This window comes from Hyaena hyaena, unplaced genomic scaffold (genome assembly GCF_003009895.1).
Source record: "Hyaena hyaena isolate Hyena2069 unplaced genomic scaffold, ASM300989v1 scaffold_10, whole genome shotgun sequence".
Lineage (NCBI taxonomy): Eukaryota > Metazoa > Chordata > Mammalia > Carnivora > Hyaenidae > Hyaena > Hyaena hyaena.
This window is the reverse complement of record NW_024080642.1, coordinates 3,823,876-3,844,278: the sequence shown is the minus strand read 5'-3', so window position 1 is coordinate 3,844,278 and position 20,403 is coordinate 3,823,876. Positions and strand designations below refer to the sequence as shown.

The window sequence follows — 20,403 nt, the reverse complement described above, 5'->3', positions numbered from 1 at the left end:
CGCTGCTTCCTTAATCTAACACCAAGTGTCGTTTATGCTGCGACACAAGGAGCCTGCACACATTTCTTTGGGAAATGGTTGTGTTGCCTCTACTTCCTCGTTTGCTCAACTGTTGCTTGTGGGACAGTGTCCAGCCAACAGCCCCTGCTGCCGTCCTCTGGAAGCACGACGGTGAATCAGAAATGACTTCTCAGAGACGACAATGATATTCTACATGTGCCCAAGACAGCGCAGGGTCCGGAGTCTAGAGCTTCTTGTCACCCAGCCACTGAGGCCTGTTTATCTTGCACAGGCAGCATAGGGATAAGAGCAGAACGCACGGGCCTTGGCCAAAGACTGAAGGTAGGATGGGGGCGTAGAGAAGACTGGTATGATTATCAGTCTGGGTAACAGACACAAAGTAAGCAGATCCCAAAAAAACGGAACTTTGAGTCAGAGTGAGCTCTAGAGGGACCCAGACAAAGGCATGTCTAGGAAGGCCAGCCTGTTAGCCACATATAGAAGGGAGCAGAGGGGTCAATGACGGGAAGGAGAAAAGCTCTCCTGACCCACCCCTGCAGTGCAGGTAGAAGTGGTACAGCACACCACAGCAACGGTGAGCCACCTGTGCCGAACCCATTGGCGAGGGTGAAGCAGAGTGAGAAGGAGAGGCCTGTGTCCTGGCCTCCATCTTTGCCAGTCAAGTGGAATATCTGGTAAATTTCCATCACTCTTTGGGAGGGAGAAAAGGTGAAGGAAACTTTTCACAGGGTTGGGGAAAATATCGTCTTTGCTTTTTGCCTCTAAATTGTCACCCTTTCCCCACCTCCAACCTCCAACAGGTAAGAGGGAAAAGACAGTCAAGCAGAAGCAGAGAGAGCACTGCTCCGGGGGTCTCTAACTCCCCTGCTAGCCTATCCGTGGCCCCCGGTGGCAGCACCTTCTCAGCACTAGTGCTCACCTGGGTTTACCCCGGGGCTGGTATCCCAGTAGGAACTTGCCGGGCAGTTCCTTGCAGGCACAGATGAAATAAGGGATGAAGGTGGGCTTCTCCTTCTTAGTTTTGATGAGCAGCTCCTCTAATTTCTGGGGGTAGAATGAGGGGGAGAGGTTGGGATAGCAGCATGCTTGGTACACAGTGTCTGGCACGTACATGAGGCACACCTCCTTCACCAGCTGAACGTCCCCTACACTGAAGGGAAGCCACGCATCCTGAAGCGACTGGGAGAGGTGACGCCTCGAAGAGCCCTGGGCTCACCTTACGATCCCCACCACTGCAGTCCTGATAATACTTGTGATTCAGGAGGTCCCGGGCAAAGGATGCCATGGGCTGGACATAGCGAGCAACAATCTCATCCAAGTCTTCAAATTCCTGTGGGAAGATGGTAAAGGCCCCACGCGTCACACTCGGAGCTGAGACTCCTAGCCCTTCATCTAATCCATTCAGAAGAGAACCACGGAAGGGCGTGGACTTTCCAGCCCTGCTGTAGCCTCACTCCACTGCAAAGTCCCCTCGATTTATACATCTTCTCACATTTATCAGCTTACAAGGCATAAAATCCTTTAAACCATAACTTTAATTCTCCCCTGGCGCTTGGGAATAACAAGGAGCTTCATAAAATTTCTCTCTACTGAAAACAAGAGAAATGCGTGCACACGTGTGTGTTTGTGTACACAATCATGTGCATGTATGTTTTCTCTGCTTCCTCACCTGGAGGCTCTCTGTAGGTAGTCTATTTTAAAATGTAGAGGACAGAGAAAAAAAAGCAAAATATACAAAACTGTTATCAAAGGACTCATTTCACAGTCAATCTCCTGTTCTGTTGTTCTACATAGCAAAAATATATATAATGCATGTGTTACTTATGTCAGGTGAAAGCAAGCAGAAGTGGCTTGTTTCTGGAGGTAGGAGAAGGGATGGGAAGCCAGGAGCTGGCTCTCACCTCACTATTGATCCACAGGGTGGCTCCCAGGCTGAAGGCATTTTCCTTGCCTTCTTCCCGCACATCCACGTGCTGGTAGATGCCATCGCTAACCTTCCAGGTCACTGTCAGGTGATTCTCACCCTTGCTGCTCGGTCGGATGATCACATCACCCTGGTCCATGGTCTCCATCATCTTTTCTGCTTGCTTGAAATTTATATTATGGAAGGATGGGTGTGCGATCACTCGCTTGATGTATGCTGAAGAGGGCAGGAAAGCAGCACAGATCAGGGGAGGGGAATGGGAGCCCACAGCAAAGGGACAAATTGAGGCTTTATTTCTGACCCACTATCAAATTCTGGGACTCTTTTGCCCTCTCTGGACCTGAATTCTCTAATGTGAAGGCCGTGTGTGAACCTATGCTCCTCAAGTGCTGAGAGGATGAAGCATGTAACCCAAGACGACCCTGGCTTCCAGCCCTGCCAGTGAGTCCATCCATGACGTCACTGAGGCTGAGCACCTCATTCCCACTGGGGTGCAGCCATCAGCACGTGCACCCTGGGCGGGGGGGAGGCTGCCAAGACTTGGGCTGCACAGATGTGGGGGTGGCCACACTCACTGGTCCGCTGCTGCTTCCGTTTCATGTCCTCCTCCTGCTTGTGGTCTGCTGCTTCGGCATCAAAGTCATAGTAGGTGTCCTTGGGCAGTTTCCACTCATTGTTCCTGTCCATGAGGTCTGAGGTTCGGCAGGTGAGGTCTGCGCTGAACTTCTCAATGTCGATCTTCATGATGCGGCAGTGAACGGTCATTCCCACCTAGATCCACAGAACATTTGAGCTGGAAGGGACAAAGATGATCTAGCCCGATGCCCCATTTGACATGTGAGAAAACCAAAGTCCAGGCCGAAAGACGGAGTGACGTGCCCAAAGCCAGCCAGCTAGCAAGTGGCAGATTTAGGAGCTCACAGGCGAGTCTGGTCTGTGGACCACCGGCCATGCCCTACACAGATGCCTCTTACTCAGACAAGAACGCCAACCGGAGCTCACTGGGATCTACCGCACCACCGACGCTATCCCCTTCTCCTGTAGAGCTACCTAAGTACTGCTCCTGGGGTATAAGCAAAGTCTGGCTGCCTTTTTTAAGGGGAGGCAAAATAGCAGCTTTCTGTTCTTTCCCCTGACTTGAGTCCTTCTATGTAAACAGTGGCAAATCTAGTCACTCTGCATGGCTCTTCTGAAAACCTCCCTAGCTTCCAAGTAAAACTGGGCAATCCCGGAAAAGGCACTCATATTTCTCTGAAGAAAGATGGTAGTATTTCCTTTCCCATTAAGCTGAGAGATCAGAGACACAACATGTAAACATCCAGTGCTGGTATGTAGTGGGTGCGTCATAGATGGAGGCTGGCAGGAGAGCACTAGAACAGAAAGGAAGCTGAGCCTTTCTGCTTCACAGCATGTAATGCCGGGCCCTGCTTCCTGCCTGCATACTAAACCACAGCCTCCCACACGGGAAGAGAGAGCCCTCTCCCAAAGGGCTGGCAACCCAATGAAGTTATCACAAAGACAGGGAACAAAAGCTGCTACTCATTCATATGCTTCTCACCCTGGCTTCTTTCAGCCAGTTATAAATCCTCCCGACAGTCTCTCCCCACCAGCAGCCACTGGGAACTAAGCCTCACTGCTGGGGGGTGCAGCCCAAAGTTCTGGAGAGCCCCATTTGGGCAGCTGAAAACTGCACTAGATGCTTTAGCCTAGTCGTTCATCTACCTTCACTCGCTCCTCCGGCCGCTTTACCACTTTGTCACTGAGGAACTTGGTGGGGATGAAGCCAGTGACACCATTGTCCAGCCGTGTTTTGACTCCAATGGCTTGGCCTGGGCATGAACCGCTGTCAAAGTGGTTCCAGACCTAAAAAGTGCATCAGGAGAGGAGCTCAGTCATTAAGATTCCGGAGATCTCACGGTTCAGAAAAGAGCCACTGGGGCACTGCAATTTATCTTGCTGTAACACCTGGAAGCATGGTCTGAAATGCAGTGACTAAGCCACCCACCAACAGATTTTGAACGTCCCCAGTGTTCCTTGATTAGTAACTGATGTCTGACACCATTGGCCATCAGATCAATCCTTTATATTAATCTATTTGGATGTCCCTCTAGCTGCAACTGAGGCCCATCTCTCCCAATTCTGTTCTGACCTAGTGGACGTAAGAAATATATATGCCAGTCCCCCCAGAACTATTCATTTTGGGGAACCAGGCACCCCTTGGCCTTATTATAACTTGGACAAATCCCACCAGTTTCTTTATTGGGTAATGTTCAGAAATTGTCTCTTTCACAAACTGCCTGGTTACATCTGAAGACACAAAAAGACATTCAGGGTGGCTTTAATGACTTCCGTCAAAAAGGAAAAAGATAATAGCTATAGAAAAATGTGGTAGAAATGAAAATATGTGTGGAATATGGAAAAAAATGAAGAGAGCCTAAAGATTCCTTCTAACTAGCACGTACAGGACACTGTGACTGCCCTGTAGTAAGAAATACATGTCCTCAGGTCTCTAACCTGGTTGAGTTAGATCCCTGGAGAATAGGAAACACGGGTTAAAGGCTGAACCAGAATAGAAGAAAGCACACTGATCATTTCTGAGCAGCATACGGAGGGGACTTCACGTCAGACTTGTATGTGTTCTAGCCCTCGTCCCTGTGTATCTGTTTGGGAAGAGCGTGTTCTAGAATAGCTGCATTCTAGACTCCATTCTAGAATGCAAAGACATTCAATGGAGGAAACTCAGTGACTGAAGTAACAGTGTGGCACATACCTCACTTAGTTCAGGGAAATTGTCCTGCTGACAGAAGGGACACTGCCACAGCCCTGTCTCATCGTTACGGATTGCCTGGTCATAGCTCTCACCCTGTGGACGCCTGTGGGCAATGCCAGTGACGTTGCAGATGATGAGCTTTCCTGCAGGAAAGGGAGGACAGGGAAGGAAAGAAGAGAATGGGGACCAGGCTAAGAGAACTGGAGAGCGGTTCTTCCCACTGGCCTTTTAGCGTCAGAGCATCTGTCTTAGGGCATCTCTACTGATTTCCCTCACATCCTTAAGAGAGATCTTCCCCTGATTTGATGACGGGGGAACATGAGACCTATAGGAGTGGCTCCTTGAAGATCCTGCAGGAGCAGGTTAGAAGCATAATTGATCCTTGAACTCAGTTTTGACCTCTAGTTCAGGGCTTCATGTATTAATGATAACCTTAGAAGCTCCCCCGGTCTTTTTTACGTACACTATAAACCTGCCTCACTCTGCTGGAAACATGGCTTGGTTTGAATGTATACAGTAAATGCACCTTCCATGCCCAGAAATCCTCCTCCAACTGAAAACCAACCCCAGCATTTACCAATGTAGAAGGTCTCTGGTGTTTCTTTGGTTAACATATTGAAGATTTCCTCTGTGTTGGGAGAACGGTAGGCTGTCCGGAGGTCCTTGTACCGACAGCTCAGTTCAGCCCGGATGTCGTAGAGGGTGATGTGTTTGTCACCATAGCCCTGGGGGGGAAGACCATCAGGAAGAGCCTGGCAACCACTCCCCACCTGGAGCCCCAGGGGCTTGCAATAAAAGGAGTAGGCCACTTGGCTCCTGTCAGGGTTTCTTTTCTTTCCCATCAAGATTTACTCTAGGAAATTTTCAAATTTTCTCTTTTTATTTTTTTAGAGAAAGTGAGAGAAGGCCCACGAGCAGGGAAGAAGGGCAGAGGGAGAGAATCTCAAGCAGGCTCAATGTTCAGCGGGGAGCCAATGCAGGGCTTAATCCCATGCCCTTGGGATCATGATCTGGGCCAAAATCCAGAGTCACACGTTCAACTGACTGAGCCACCCAGGTGCCCCCAAACTTTCTCTTAACCATAGAATGTTCTAGAATAAAAACACTCCATGGAAACCCAATGTGGGAAACAGACACATGCAAAGCTATGCTGTTGGAAAGGAGGCCTAGAAAGAAATGGGACTACTGACACCCGGCCCTGCCTCCCGGCAGTGACTGTAGCAGTCTGAGACTTCTTTGGCTCTTGAACAAAGCAGAATGAAAAGTTCCTTGAAAGGCCTGGTACAGCCAGGGCAGAGAGAAGAGACAATCAAGTCTCCCACATTAACACCATTGGAGGTTTTCTGGAGACTTGCTGCCTGAGTCTCCTCCCAATTAGGCCATCTGGGGTGACTTCTGTGCCAGGCCTCTACACTGTCACCCACCTGCCTCTCCAGTTCTTCTGCAAAGGCATCAAGGTCCAGATCCTTGAGCCGCTCTGGGTTTTCCAAGATCTCTTCGAGGGCTCCTGCAGGGTTGGCGTCCTCAGCTGACTCATCGTATTCCAGAGCATCCACTGCCATCTTCCTGGCCCACTCATAGGTCTCAGGGTGGACTCGGGAACCATCAAGAACTTCAATGTAGGAGTCGGTGCTGAATGAAAGGCAGAAAAGGGGCAAGGATATAGAACAAGAAGTTTCTAGTAACAACCCAAATGTCCACCAATGGGGAACTGGTTAAATAAATCAGGGTACCTCCATACAATGGAAAACTATACAGTCATTAAAAATAATGAGGCAGATCTATGTGTGCTGACATGGAAAGATGGCCACGATATACTGATACGTGAAAAATGCACTGCAAAACACTATGAACCGTATGATCCCATTTTTGTAGTAAATGGGTAATTAGTAAATGCATAGCAAAAATAAAATTTAGGAACGTTGCAGTATACACCAAATTGTTATGGTAGTTATCTCTGGGGGGTGGGATTATGGGGGACTTCCACTTTCTGCACAATATTGCTATACATTCAATTTTATATAATGAACTTAGACGAGTCTTATATAGTAAGATAAAACACGAAGGGGGAAAAGACCTCTGACAATTTGCTGACAGTTATTTTCCCCCATAAAGCCTTCCCAGGCTGGTCTTGCCCGTGCACTCACATGGACCTATGTTATTCGTGGAGTGTTACAGCAAAGCTGGGTGGAAAATGAAGTTTTAGAACTTGAAGCCTATTTCCCCACTGATTTCCATTACTGAATGAGGAGCTATGTGCCCGTGGAAAAGATCCTCCAAAGACTGAGTTGATAACTTCTGGAGAGGAAGAGGTCAATAGTGAAGTCCAAAGTCCAAGTGAAGAGAACTTTCTCTCATAACATCATCTCAAACCATACTGAATCTCTTTCCCCCTTCCTTATCTCCTCTTACCCCCACACTCCTTTTCCAATGCCCCTGCTAGCCCCACCCTTATCTAGCCTCGGCAAATCACACTAGCAGAACATGTTTGTGTTTACTGAATGAAATCTTATGTGTTTTCTGTCCTTAATTTATAAGATAAGTTGGTTCTTTTTATGTTTTTTCATACAAAAAAAAAAAGCTTCACATAATTGAACCGATCTTTTCCATAGGTCAGAGGCTCTTGACTTAATAAAGGTCGCTCACCTTTGCTTTAAAATATTTCCTAATTCAAATACCTTGGGCCCTTTGACAGCCCTAATCCCCTGAGTCCCCAAAGCAAAGCCCAAGGGAATTCTGCCTGGCCCACCCAGGCAGAGGGCATCACCTGTCCCCGAGGGAGGCCGTGTCGATCTTGAGGAAGCCAGCACAATTCATGAAGACTTTGGGACCCATGTGGCACATGGTGACCAGCTGGGTCCGACTCTCCAGCCTGGTGTTGTTCTGCTTCAGGATCTAGGACAGAGGTGTGGCATGAGCCAGAGCAGGAGGCAGGCCCCGCCTGTCAGTCTACTTTCAGGTTTCTGGGAAACCCTCTGGCCTCATGCCTCAATATGTGACTAAGCACTATATACCATACTGTCTGCTACTTAAAAACATTTTAGTGAACCACAGTGTATCTGCCAAAAATAACATATAATCACTGTGTAAGTTAAAAGTTAATGATAAAATATACACCCAAGTACTTTTCATTCATCTTAAGAAAAAGGACATTACCGGTACTTCTGAAGTGTCCCCCATCAACTTGACTGAAATCCTTTTCCTACCCACTGGAATAAACCCCTATCCTGAGGTTTGTGTCTTACATGCTTGCTTTCATCTATTTTTTTTTTTTCCTTATTTTGAGAGAGACAGAGAGAACATGCAGATGTGTGCATGTGCACCGGGGAGGGGCGAAGAAGAGAGGGAGAGAAAATCCCAAGGAGGCTCTTTGCTGTCAGTGTAGCGCCCCACGCAGGGCTTAATACCACAAACTGTGAGATCATGACCTGGGCCCAAATCAAGAGACGCTCGACCAACTGAGCTACACAGGTACCCTTCTTCCATCCATTAAAAAAAAAAAAAAAAAAATTTTTTTAAAAATCTTTATTTTTGACAGAGAGAGACAGAATGCAAGCGGGAGAGGAACAGAGAGAGGGAGACACAGAATCCAAAGTAGGCTCCAGGCTCCGAGCTGTCAGCCCAGAGCCCGACGTGGGGCTCGAACTCACGAACTGTGAGATCATGACTTGAGCCGAAGTTGGACACTCAACTGACTGAGCCACCCAGGTACCCCTTCTTCCAGCCATTTTAAATCCTAGTTTATGGCTATCTTTTCCATGAGCCACTCCAGTATTGTAGTGAAGTATAGTAGAAAATATGGGAGTTGTGGCCACCTGGGTCTGAGGTCTGACTTGGACTCTTACTTGCTGAATGATTCTAGACCAGTCTCTTTACTTCTCTGACCTTCTGTCAAATTATACTGGTAATTGCAAAGGCTCAGTGAAATAGGAACTTCTCTTATTTTCTCATTCAACTCCATCTTACCTTTAGGAGATGGGTCCCTTTTCGAGGTCCCAGACCACAGACATACTGGATTAAGGCCTGGCTGTATGGGTGGGCGATGGCACGGTTGACATCGACCCCAACCTCATTGACTCGGTTGATAAATTCACAGTACAAGGCGTTGAGCAGCTCCTCTTTCACCACATGCTCCTGCCGATACACAGCAGGCAGGGATAAGGTTACTGTGCCCTTGTGCGTGCTAAGCTTGCCTGTCGAATCATACTCACCTGCAAGGGATGAAACTTGAGACACAGGATGTCTTCATCAGAGCTGCACACCTGGGCAAATTCAATAAGAGGATCCTGGATGCGCCGGGCCAGGGACACGGCCTGTCTCAGCACTGGAGGGTAATCCCGGAACTCTGCCTAGAGTCAAACAAGGACCAACAGGACCATTAAGTCCCCTCCGTTCCAATGGCAAAAGGAGATCTAAACCGTTCTGGCTTTAAGTCACTTTCTCGTCTCCTCTGGGGCCCTTTTTTTTCCCCATGGCACCGGATTTCATCTGCAGGGCTCCCAATCTGAAGCATGACTGGCAAAATGAAGCCACCTGCACATGGGTAAGTGAGCAAGTGCAGTCCCGTGCCCCCCACACCTTTGTTTTCCCAGGGATTGAGAGGTCTCGCTTGTGCAGGTCCTAAGAATGGGGTTCCAGCATTACCTCTGATTTCTTGCTGTTCATGTAGAGAATGGCCAGTTCATTGTCAACCAGCTCCACCCCAATAGAGGACAGTTGTTGGCCCTGGTCCAGCTCATGCACAATGCGTTTCACATCTTCAATCAACATCTGGGCGTCCCTGGAGGGATGAGGGGTGTTGGTCAGGGCTCTTTCTGAATAGTTTCTCAGGGATAGACAGACTCAGGGCTGGGTGGGGGTGGCGGAGAAAAGGGCTCTGAAGACAAAGAGATATACCCCCGGGGGCTGGGAAATTTACCAGGGGGCTACATGCCTACTCTGTTGGAGGTGTACGCCAGGTCCAACAGGAGAGAAGGGTGAACTTAAGCCAGGCCTAGCCCGATACCCTGGTGCCCCTACCTGTTTTCTCCTGCAACTGTCACCACATGAGGCTTTTTGTTCAGAAGAAATTTCTTTAGGGTTTCAATGTCTTGAGCCTGGATTGAAATAAAATTGGAACTGAATGGCTCTGAAGACAAGGAGATTTCTAACAATTCTCTCTCCCTAAGTAGCCCAAGAGCTTCTAACACCAGAGAACAGTAAGCTCCACGTTAGACATGATGCACACACACCGTCTGACTGGAACACAAAACACGGAGACTAAGACCTTTGGTTTGAATATTATATATCCACTAACCTTTCCTAAAATCACTATCACTACTCTGGCTCATACTTGGTTGTGATGAACTAAACACACTGGGGTTGGGTCTTCCTTTCTAATGAGTAATCTCTACTCGAATGTGGGGCTCAAACTCACAACCCTGAGATCAAGAGTCACATACTCCTGTGACTGAGTTGGCCAGGTGTAAACATATTTCTTAAGTAGGTTCCATGCTCAGTGGAGAACCCAACCCCACGACCCTGGGATCATGACCTGAGCTGAAATCAAGTCAGATGCTCAATCGACTAAGCCACCCAGGCGCCCCAACTTTTCCTTTCTTTTTCAAAAATGGTTGTTTGTGAAAAATTACTCAAGAATGCAGCTCTCTCACAAAACTGAAAGATAGCATTAGGTTAAGAAAATCAGAAGCATATACATGAGATGAATTCAAATTCCTCCTTCTCTGGAAAAAACACTGAAAGGCTACAGCAGGGAAGAGGTTGGCTTAATGCCTCACTGGCTTTCAGCTACTGGAACAGGATGACCCAGATGCTGGTAAGAACAGAAGCCACGATGCAGCTTTCAGAAGCACACAAGACCTAGGAATTGGCCTCCAGCCTGAAGTAAATTCTGCCCCAGAACTTGAGTGCCATCTACTGCTGATGGAAGCTGAGACCTTTCCCAGGGCTCCAGGGTTCAGCAACCAGACAGAGATAATCACAAGCTTGCATCGGTGTTATGCAGACCATAAACACATACCCCCACGGAGCCATAAAACACACTCACGATCTACACTTGGCTGCCCCATCCTAGCCACTTGCCTTCTTTTCCCGTTCTTCCTCTCTCCATGCAGTTCGCCGTTTGGTAAAATGGGGCAGTCGAAGGAAGTCTGTCACTTCTCCTTCACCGTTGACCAGGGCGCAGAACACAGGGTGATCTCTGCAGACCGGACCAGAAAAGAATAGTGCAACAATTAGGAACAAGGGGACGTAAGTAAGAGTAGAAGGAACTTAGGAAGAGACGGAAAGGGTGACGCTGGGTAGGCATGAACAGGCAGTTACCTGGCAGAGGAGAAAGCGATGCCTAGGACGCGGATGCCCTTCCCTTGGTTCTCATCCATGAAGTCGTCATCTTCCTCTACCTGCTGATCTGGCCGGTAGGGTGCCACCCTCAACCAGTTGTAGAGCTTCCGACTACAGGCCTGGGGAGGAGACACACCAGAAACTATGGCCAGTAAGCTCACCACGCGTGCTAAGGAAACAGATGTGGGCACGCGTGTGCACAGGCTGTACTAATGTGTGCACACGTTCCTAGCCCATGGCAGGCTTACAACGTGAAGGTGTACCTTGCTTTTGTAAACAGAGGACAGCACTATAAACAAAGAGTGTTTGGGCTGGGGGTGGGGAGCCAAGAATCTCCTCAAACGGGGAGGTTGTGGAGTGACCCACGGCTTCTTTGCTAGAAGACTACTTCTAAGGAGCTCCACTCTCAGCTCTAGCTTGAGGAAACCCCAGGACTAAAGACCCATGAGTCTTAACCTTTATGACATATTCTTTGGCTTCAGCCAGCAGCTTGTTCTTGAGCTCTTTGGCCATCTGCACATAGAGGAACTGCTGCAAGGCTCGCTCGATGGCCATGGTGCGCTGCCGGTTCCACTCCTGCACCTGGTGGCTGAACTCATCCCGGTAGTAAAACTGTTTGATCTCTTCGAAGTATGTCTGGTCACTGCCGTAGCTGAGGAGAGAACACTGCGGTGTCAGGGATGGAGGGAAAATGATACTCAAACGTCCACAAACACTGTGAACCAGGGACAATAGCCCGCTCACCTCTGAAACCGTGGTTCACGTTCCTGAGGGACCCCGCCCTCCAGTTGACTCTTCATCCAGCCCTCCCCAAAAGAGCTCCCACCCCAGAGCTTTGCTTACCCTTCTACCCCCTTCATATCTATGCTAATGTCAATGGTGAGCAGCCCTTCATCTTCAGCCAAGCAGATCTTGAGGAACTGGTCATCTCTCAGCTCCTTAACTGGCTTGTTCTTTAAGTACTTGAAGGAGTATGCATAGTGGGCCTCATCCACATCCTGTGTACATCAAGAGGAATTGTCAGCTTACTGACAGGCTGGGCTGGACCCTGGGGGAAAAGCCCGCGTCTCAGCTGGCCGGAAGACGGCTCAACAGAGCAAGAAAGTCAATTCAGTGGAATACAGAGACGGGCCACATGCTGGATCAAAGCCCTTCCCCCAGCTCACCTTTCTACCTTTCTTGGTGGGGGTTATGTTTAGCTTGGCTCTCTCCTGGAAGGTCTGCCTCAGCACCTGTCGGACGAGGGGCTCTCGGGCAATCTGCAGGGCTACCATGTAGCGGGCACCTTCCAGCACAGCTTCAGGCGTAGGGAACTGGCTGTGGGGAAAACACGGCGACTGCAGGACAACGGCGTCTTTGCCCTGAGGCCCCACGTCCCTCTGGCCGCACACCACAAGCCTACCTGCAGACATAGTCCTTGGCCAGCTCCAAAGGCTCTGCAGGGAACTGCTCGGTCTCGTGTCGCTGGTAGCTGTCTCGCAGATTTTCCCCGAATTGTTCAGGAGTGAGCCCAAACTTTTTGGCCAGGCCATCTAAAGCCAACAGGAGGGTGAAAGGTAAGGCAGCAGCTAGGCTGACAAATCTCTCTGGTCTCTGAGTCCAGAGCAGTTATTCTGGGCACTAGACTTTAAGAAGGTCATGAATCGGGGCGCCTGGGTGGCTCAGGCCCTGACTTTGGCTCAGATCATAATCTCACGGTTCGTGAGTTCGAGCCCCGGGTCGGGCTCTGTGCTGACAGCTCAGAGAGTCTGGAGCCTGTTTCTGATTCTGGGTCTCCCTCTCTCACTCATGCTGTCCCTGTCTCTCACAAAAGCAAAATAAACATAAAAAAAATTAAAAAAAAAAAAAAAAAAAAAAAAAAAAAAAAAAAAAAAAAAAAAAAAAAAAAAAAAAAAAAAAAAAAAAAAAAAAAAAAAGGTCATGAACAAACAGGACCAGGAAGTTTATAAAGAATAGTAAAACAACAAACCAAAAACAAAAACACCTTGCATTTAAACACCTGATAGGTTAGGAGCCAGAAAAAATAATTTTCTGTGACTCCTGGGCTCAGAACTAAAGTGGAAACTACAGTTTAACAGGAGAACCTCTCAAAGCAAGGATGGACTCCGTCCCTCTGATCATGTGAGCTTCCCCTTCCTTCAGCAAGTTAGGGAGAGGCTAGATCATTACCGTGGGGTGGGGGTGGGTGCTGGGGCGGGGGGGCAGTGTTCACAGCTGGGCTAGTGATTTGCGCAAAAAATGTCCTCTTCCTGCCCTCTGGGGACTATCAGGGGACTCCCCTTGCTCAAGGCCAGAATGCCTAGGACACGCAGCTAGCCTTTACCTAGCCCCGCGCTCTGGCAGATGGTGTACATGTCTCGGCGGGAGGCCTGCTTGAGCTCCGGGCCCCTCTGCTCCTCATCTTCTGCCTCTTCACCCTCACCTGGGAAGAGAACACGAGTTAGTGCTCTAGTTTCCAGTCACTCCCAAGGATCTGCCACATGCAGGGAAGCCTCAAAGGGCACTCAGCCAAGGGCATTCTTGGGGATGGTGTGGCCATCAAGCCCCCTGGGTTTTCTGTTCCAGCACTCACCTTCCTCATCGCCCTCTTCCCTCACACGCTTCAGCTTCTTGCGGCTGGCCTTGGCGGCGTTCTGCATCTTGGGGATATCACGACCATAATACAGTAAGAAATGGTTGTAGACATCTTTTAGCTCATCCATTGACTGTACATCCTTAAGCCTAGAAGAAAATGGACACAAGACCTCAACTGTCACTAACGGTACACCACGGTTCTGCTACAAGAGGTCCAATTCCCAGGAGGCAAGATCCCAATTAGGATGCGTGTTTGTATTCTTCAATTATTACAGATATACAACCCCAGACTGTTGACTTCGACCAGGGTTTCTTCAGGAACAGATATATCAAACAAATGGTGGTTGGTGGTTGTTAGAAATAGAGATGAACAGGGAGATGAAGCACCCCGTCTCCAGCAAAGTTCAGAGTCCTGGAGACAGTCTGTCCCTCCCCCACCAGCTTCATGACACTGGCCACTAAAGCCATCTGCTCCCTTCCCACACTCCACTGATTCCAGGCTCACCAAGCTCTTTTCTGGTTATGATTTGGTTTTCCATGTACCTTTATATACATGGAATTTTCACATCAGCAAATGTGACTACCTTACCTCTTCGCCTTTTACACTAACATAGATAACTACGATAGACTTGCTTGCCAGAGAGATCACTTTTCATGTGGTCACAAGTTGGGTTTCTAAGGGACGGGGCCAGTGCTGAGGATTTTGTGGGTTACACTGCTCCTTGGGGGCCTCTGGTCTGAGGGTGCCCTGGAATGGAATACACCTTGCACACTTTACCTCTCCATGTCGGTGGTATCCAGAGCCCGGATGCCATCAGCCAGGGGTTTGTCAGGGTCAGCAGAGATTTGCTCGTACTGATAAGCCTGCATCTTCTCAAACAGCCGTGTTAGGTTCTCTTTGCGGATCCTCAGCTGGGTCCACTAGGATAGGGTAGGGCATGACTAAGGGCTGGTATTGAGCCTTGGAGACCCAAGGCTGCTCTGCTGGTTACCAGGAGACCCTGGGGAGAGCTTGACAGGTGCGGGAGGTTTGGGCTGCCACCTGATATATGCAGGAAGCTTGGACTTTGGTGCTAGTAGTGCCCAATCCACACCTCAGCCTCTTAGGCGCATGGATCCCTCGTACCTTTTCATCCCACTGCCACACCCTCCACAGGTCATTGATGTGCAACTCCGGCTCCACATACTCCTTACGGTAGAAAGCAATAAAAGGCACCTATGGTGGCAAGGAGACTGCAGTCAGCCAGAGTGGGGAGATCTGTAAGGAGCTCCTCTGCTAGCCGGGTAAATAGCTCCAGGAAATTCAACAGTTGGAGTGTGGCCTCTCTCACAGGCTCATCCAGGCCACGTGCTCATCCCGACAGGGGAAGGTGACGCTGCAGACAGGTTGAACAAGGGCTTTCCTGGTCACCAGAGCCTCCTCTGGTTCGCACATTCTCGAGCCAAGGGACCACACCTGAGGATAGGCAGGGAGCTACCTTTTCCCTCATCCCCTAGCTTAATTTCTAACTAATGGGCCACTGGAGCCTGAGGTGCTACCTCAAAGTGTTGATTTCGCATGAAACCCAGGGCTTCTTTAATCTTCTGAATTGTGCTGGGTCCTTTACGACTGAAGCTGCTGGTTGGCTGCCCTCGGTCTAGGTAATCACAGCTTTCCTACGGCCGGAAAAAAAAAGAAACAGCAATAACACTGTCACTTGCTTTGTACCATACGTGAAACTGTTCCATGCCAAAAGAGAACTCTGTCAGAAGTCGTCTAAAAAAAATCTCTCCTACACCTGTACACACCCAACTTGTTCTGTACTAGGCACATTCAGATAGATATTTGGGGCACGGGAAGAGCAGGTCTTCATCTTGATGCAGTGGCTTCCGGTTCACATCAAACCTAAGGTTCTTTTTTTGGGTACCTGAAGAGAAATGGTTGGTGTGGCAAAGGCATTCCTGTAGATCCAGTCAGCTTCTTCTTCTAGTTCGTCATCTTCAGCCCCCTTAACTGGGATGGAGCGGAGCTGCACGGGATAAGACAACAGTGAGACTGACTTTGTCCTGCATCCCACGTAAGAAACACACACACAGCTTCCGGACAGAAACGTGTGCTCCACAGACACATTTCCAGCACCCAGAAGAGCCCTGTCCTGGCACAAAGCAGACACACTTTGTGTATTTGCTAAAGAAAGAGGGTCATTTCAAGAACCATAAGCAGAAGAGCTTCTCTAAGAGCTGGATTCCCTGCACCCCCTGGTCAGATGAGGTTCAAAAGTCAACTTCCTATATATATTCAGTATCAGATTGTTGCTAGATTGTTCCTCTGGCACAGCCCTTGAAGCAGGGAGGCTCAGGGCAGGTGACGACACATTGGCAAAAGGACAGGAGCTGATGCTTTCTTACCTGGAACCTCTCAGGCAGGTCAGTGGCTCGGATTTCATTGTCCTGATCTGTGAGGTGGCTGCTTTCTAGCTCGCTGGGCTCATACATCTCAAAGATGCTCCTGCGGCTCACACGTTTCTTGGTGGTCTTCTTGGGGCGCACACGGATCTCCCCCTCGGCCTCATCATCCTCATACTCATACTCTTCCTCCAGTTCTTCGTCATACTCATTATATTTCTCAAACTCGTCATAGTCAAAGTCCACACCAAAAATCTCCTGGGCTTCCTGCAGAGCCCTGTGGGTGACAGCAAGAGGCGGGTGGCCCAGGTTCTGGTGAGAGGAGAAATGCAGCCCTACCGCAGATCCTTTACTTGCCCCAAAGGAAACTAAGAAGGTTAAGAGAGAGGTAAATTTAAAAAGTAGGGGCGCCTGGGTGGCTTAGTCGGTTAAGCATCAAGACTCTTGATTTCAGCTCAGGTCATGGTATCATGGTGGTGAGACTGAACCCTGTGTCGGGCTCTGCGATGGGCATGGAACTTGCTTAAGATTCTCTCTGCCCCTCACCTGGCTGTGCATGCACGTGCGGTGCACATACACGCTCTTTCTAAAAAAGAAAAAAAAACGGGTCTGTTCTATTTAAATAAATACACAAGCACACACACTTTGGAAGTAAAGGCTTAGCTGGGGGATATTTCTGGGAGAACTATTATTTATGAAAGACAAAAAGCCCATCGTTGGTATGTGCCAGTGTCAGGAGCCAAATGCAACAGGGCAGACAGATCGGTATTCTGCTCAGTGGGTCTGTCTTCTGCTCAGGCAGGACAATATTCCCTCAAGGCAAAAGCTTTCTTCCAACACAATTATATTTAGAATGCCAATACAGAAATGAAGAGACACGGAGCTCAGGTGGAAGAGGGAGGCTGACGGAAGCCTGCACACACGTGGCTCCACCCTAATCCCACAGCTGCTCCATTACCGTAGAGAGCTCTCGGGGCTTCTAGGAGAAGTCTGAAATTCCTGCCTAGTAAAGGTTAGCTGAGTTAGGAAGCAAAATGGTTGAGAGACGGTGGGATGTCCCATTTTTGGCAGAAGCCTCTGGGTTTCCTCCTTCCTGAATAGGTCTACTCAGATGCCCGTATCACCACCCCGTACCAGTCCCTACTCACGCATCTGTGTATCCAGGAAGCTTTTTCCGCCACTTAGGTTTTTTCAGAGGCTGTCCATCATCGTCCACGATGAAGTCGTCGATGTCTGGGTAGGGAAGGAAGTGATTAGTGCTCAGAGGCACGGGATGAGCCAGGACTGAATGGCTTTAGTTCCCACTGTGTGAGTGGCCAGTGAGAAGAGTGGGGAGGCTCCTGAAAGTGAATTTGTCTCTGCCAAATGTTGGGGGCCTGCAGCTGAAGAGTGGTTTCCCATCCTGCTCCTAGGGGCTAGGAAACCCCAACATCCACCCAAACGCTGGCCTCTCTGCCTGGTGCCACGTACCTGACTCCTCATCATCTTCCTCCTCCTCCTCTGGGGGAGCCGTGGGGGCCTCCACAGCCTCCGGCCCTTCTTCTCCTTCCCCATCTTGGAAGATTTCCTCTGCGATAGCCTCTTTTTCGTGTTCCTCTTTGCCGTACTCCTCCTCATCATCATCCTCGTCATCTGACATTTTTTTGACACGCCGGTATTTTTGCTGGGGGCGGGAAAACCTGTGTCGTCAGGGCTTGAGAGGACCAGCCGAAGGGTGCCTGCTCACTAGTCTCACTCTCATTTTCCCCGCCATGGTGGTGCTGACCAGGGGAGATGGCGAAGAGCACACTAGGAGACGCTCCTGCGGCACCCTCAAACCCCGACGAGCCTTTCTCTAACAAGCACCCCCTTCTGGGATGCAGCTCTAGTCTCCACAGCACAATGACACTGAGCAACTTCCTCTTCCCCGGTGCTCCCCAAGCTGTTCTGCAGGTGCCTCGTCCCCCAGAAGTCACTGAATTTCAAGAGCTTTTTCCTTCATCCCCATGGGCAGAGACAAAGAATGATACTTACTCCTCTTTTGACTTTGACACCCAAATTCTCCTCAATGAGGTCAAAATCATCATCCTCCAGGCGGTCGTCAAAAGATGCTGGAGAAAACAAAGTGTTACTCATGGTGATGGAGAGGCCCCTTGTCCACTGTAACTTCCACCCCAACGTCACCTGAGGAGAGACTACTCACTGCGTTTTCTCTTCTTGTGGCCAACATCATCTTCTGAATCACCAGAGTCACTACCCTCATCCTCCTCCCCTTCATCTTCATCGTCATCATCATTGATAAAGCCTTTCAGATTGCCTTGCTCATCCTGATCATCTAGGTTCTCCTCCTCCTCCTCCTCATCTGGAAAATATGCATGTTTGAGGCATGGAGTTTGGGAAATGGGTTGGGGTGGGGCAGGACCACCTGCTTAACTGTGATTCTCCATCTGCTCTAAACCTAATGATGTGGCTGCCATGTTAACTCTGAGGCCTCACCTAACGATGTAAAAAATATGGCCACTGAGTTCGAGCAGGAGCCTCGGAAAGGACTATCTCCTTTCTATCCCCCCTCCCTCTGTTTTAGGCAAGATAATCTTCTTAATTACTTTGGCTTCTCAAAATCATCACTAGGAGCTTTACAGCCACCAATTATCTTTGTTTTCCTCTTAGTTTAGAAGTTCAGCGGCTATATTATTTCTTTCATCCATAATTCTTTTGATAACACTTAAATTTACCTTTCTGTCTTTAAAGGCATTTCATGGTTCTATTCTGCTGAGGATCCTAATGGTTGGGTTTGGCCAGAGAAATAGGAAACTGGGCTCATAAATACCAACACCTGGGGGGTCTCTAAAAGAGGAAAACGTGACGCATGTATTTATTTGTTGGTTGACTGTCCGTCCCCTCCCTCCATGACTGCAGGGCCTTCCTTTCGTATTTCTAGCTCTAGGCGCAGGACCTGGCACATAGCAGACAGATGCTCAGTTAGGTATTTTCTATAAATGACTGAAAATTCTCAAGCTGGTACCTCATGTGTGATAACTTCTGTGCTCAGCCTGAGCCTCTCATCAGCAAGAATCCAACTATCCAAAGCTTAGCAATAGTGGGGAGAAGCTTGAGGCTGGGGCCTCCTCACCGTCATCCTCCTCTTCCACAAATTTCTTGGTGACTCGGGGCACCACTTCGCCTTCATCATTGTACTCTTCCTCTGACTCCTCGGCCTCGCTTTCCACAAAATCAGACATTGCTGCAGCTTCTCACAGCCTGCCTAAGATGCCTTAGAGAAGGAAGATGGGGGATAGAAAAAATGAGACACGTAACTTTACAGAGCTACTTAAGCCTTTCTACAACCAGTCTTTTAGCCACATGCCACTGCTCTGCCCCTGAATCATTTCCACCGAGGGAGGAGACAGTAAGAATCAGATGGCTCTCTCTCTTCCATTTTCCACTCTTCCCATGGTCACTCCTCTTGCACTTGCCTTGAAAAAGATGAATGATTATACAGAACTTCTCTATATGCAACAGGAGTTTGAACTGCATCGGTCCACTTACAGGTTTTTTTTTTTTTTTTATGTTTTTATTTATTTTTGAGAGAGACAGTACAAGCAGGAAAAGGGTAGAGAAAGGGAGAGACACAGAATCCGAAGCAGGTTCCAGGCTGAGCTGCCAGCAGCACAGAGCCCGATGTGGGGCTAAAAACCCATGAACTGTGAGATCATGACCTGAGCTGAAGTCGGCACTTAACTGATTGAGCCACCCATATGACCCAGGTTTTTCCTGATAAATACAATAGAGTACTATAAATGGATTTGTTCTTCCAAATGGGATTTTAACATTTTCTTTTTTCGGGCTTATTAAGAATACAATACATAGTACATATAAGAAACGTGTTAATTGAGGTTTTTGTAAAGTTTTAGGGGAGTCAAAAGTTACACACAGATTTTCAACTGTGAGGGAGGCCAGCACCCTTACTCCTTGCATTGTTCAAAGGTCAACTGTATACCAAAGAATTTTATTTCACTTATCATTTGGGGGCAGGAATGGGTGAGCGAGGAAAGAAATTAGGTATAGATGATTATATAGGTAGGCATGTGGTAGCAATGACATATGGCTGCTCGTAAGAATTTGGGAAATGAGTGACAACTTCATGACATGCACTTTCATATACACTATACCCGGCTATTGGCAAAGCCAAAAGGAAAATCCTTTTTAATGGATTAAACAACATTTCATGAACTTGAGCCCCCTTGTGTGAGTAGTGGCTGGGGCCATTTAGGTGGAGAAGGGGTCTCTTTAGAAACATTAGAACTACAACCCTATTTTTACCATTTACCTCCTCAGCAAAAAAACACTTTGAAAGTGACTTCTATGGCCTACAAAATAAAGGCAACATACTGAAATACAAAGATTG

General features: G+C 48.6%; 1 protein-coding gene across 1 annotated transcript in view; it reads right to left on the bottom strand.

Annotated features, from left to right (window-relative positions):
* The window catches only part of SUPT6H (SPT6 homolog, histone chaperone and transcription elongation factor), a 32,039-nt gene that overhangs the window by 3,122 nt on the left and 8,514 nt on the right, over nt 1-20,403 (bottom strand). The window contains exons 2-32 of the mRNA XM_039252148.1: nt 19,129-19,269; nt 18,199-18,357; nt 18,030-18,106; nt 17,487-17,679; nt 17,165-17,249; nt 16,020-16,293; nt 15,539-15,640; nt 15,171-15,287; nt 14,758-14,847; nt 14,410-14,552; nt 13,630-13,778; nt 13,381-13,479; nt 12,460-12,589; nt 12,224-12,374; nt 11,901-12,055; nt 11,514-11,709; nt 11,037-11,176; nt 10,797-10,914; nt 9,735-9,811; nt 9,360-9,495; nt 8,927-9,064; nt 8,682-8,849; nt 7,483-7,610; nt 6,140-6,347; nt 5,293-5,440; nt 4,716-4,858; nt 3,668-3,808; nt 2,521-2,716; nt 1,923-2,161; nt 1,238-1,351; nt 941-1,065 (exon numbers count right to left, since the gene is read on the bottom strand). Coding sequence (XP_039108079.1) covers nt 941-1,065; nt 1,238-1,351; nt 1,923-2,161; nt 2,521-2,716; nt 3,668-3,808; nt 4,716-4,858; nt 5,293-5,440; nt 6,140-6,347; nt 7,483-7,610; nt 8,682-8,849; nt 8,927-9,064; nt 9,360-9,495; nt 9,735-9,811; nt 10,797-10,914; nt 11,037-11,176; nt 11,514-11,709; nt 11,901-12,055; nt 12,224-12,374; nt 12,460-12,589; nt 13,381-13,479; nt 13,630-13,778; nt 14,410-14,552; nt 14,758-14,847; nt 15,171-15,287; nt 15,539-15,640; nt 16,020-16,293; nt 17,165-17,249; nt 17,487-17,679; nt 18,030-18,106; nt 18,199-18,357; nt 19,129-19,237 — 4,448 coding nt within the window. The 5' untranslated portion in view covers nt 19,238-19,269. The remainder of the gene's footprint in view (nt 1-940; nt 1,066-1,237; nt 1,352-1,922; nt 2,162-2,520; nt 2,717-3,667; nt 3,809-4,715; nt 4,859-5,292; nt 5,441-6,139; nt 6,348-7,482; nt 7,611-8,681; nt 8,850-8,926; nt 9,065-9,359; nt 9,496-9,734; nt 9,812-10,796; nt 10,915-11,036; nt 11,177-11,513; nt 11,710-11,900; nt 12,056-12,223; nt 12,375-12,459; nt 12,590-13,380; nt 13,480-13,629; nt 13,779-14,409; nt 14,553-14,757; nt 14,848-15,170; nt 15,288-15,538; nt 15,641-16,019; nt 16,294-17,164; nt 17,250-17,486; nt 17,680-18,029; nt 18,107-18,198; nt 18,358-19,128; nt 19,270-20,403) is intronic.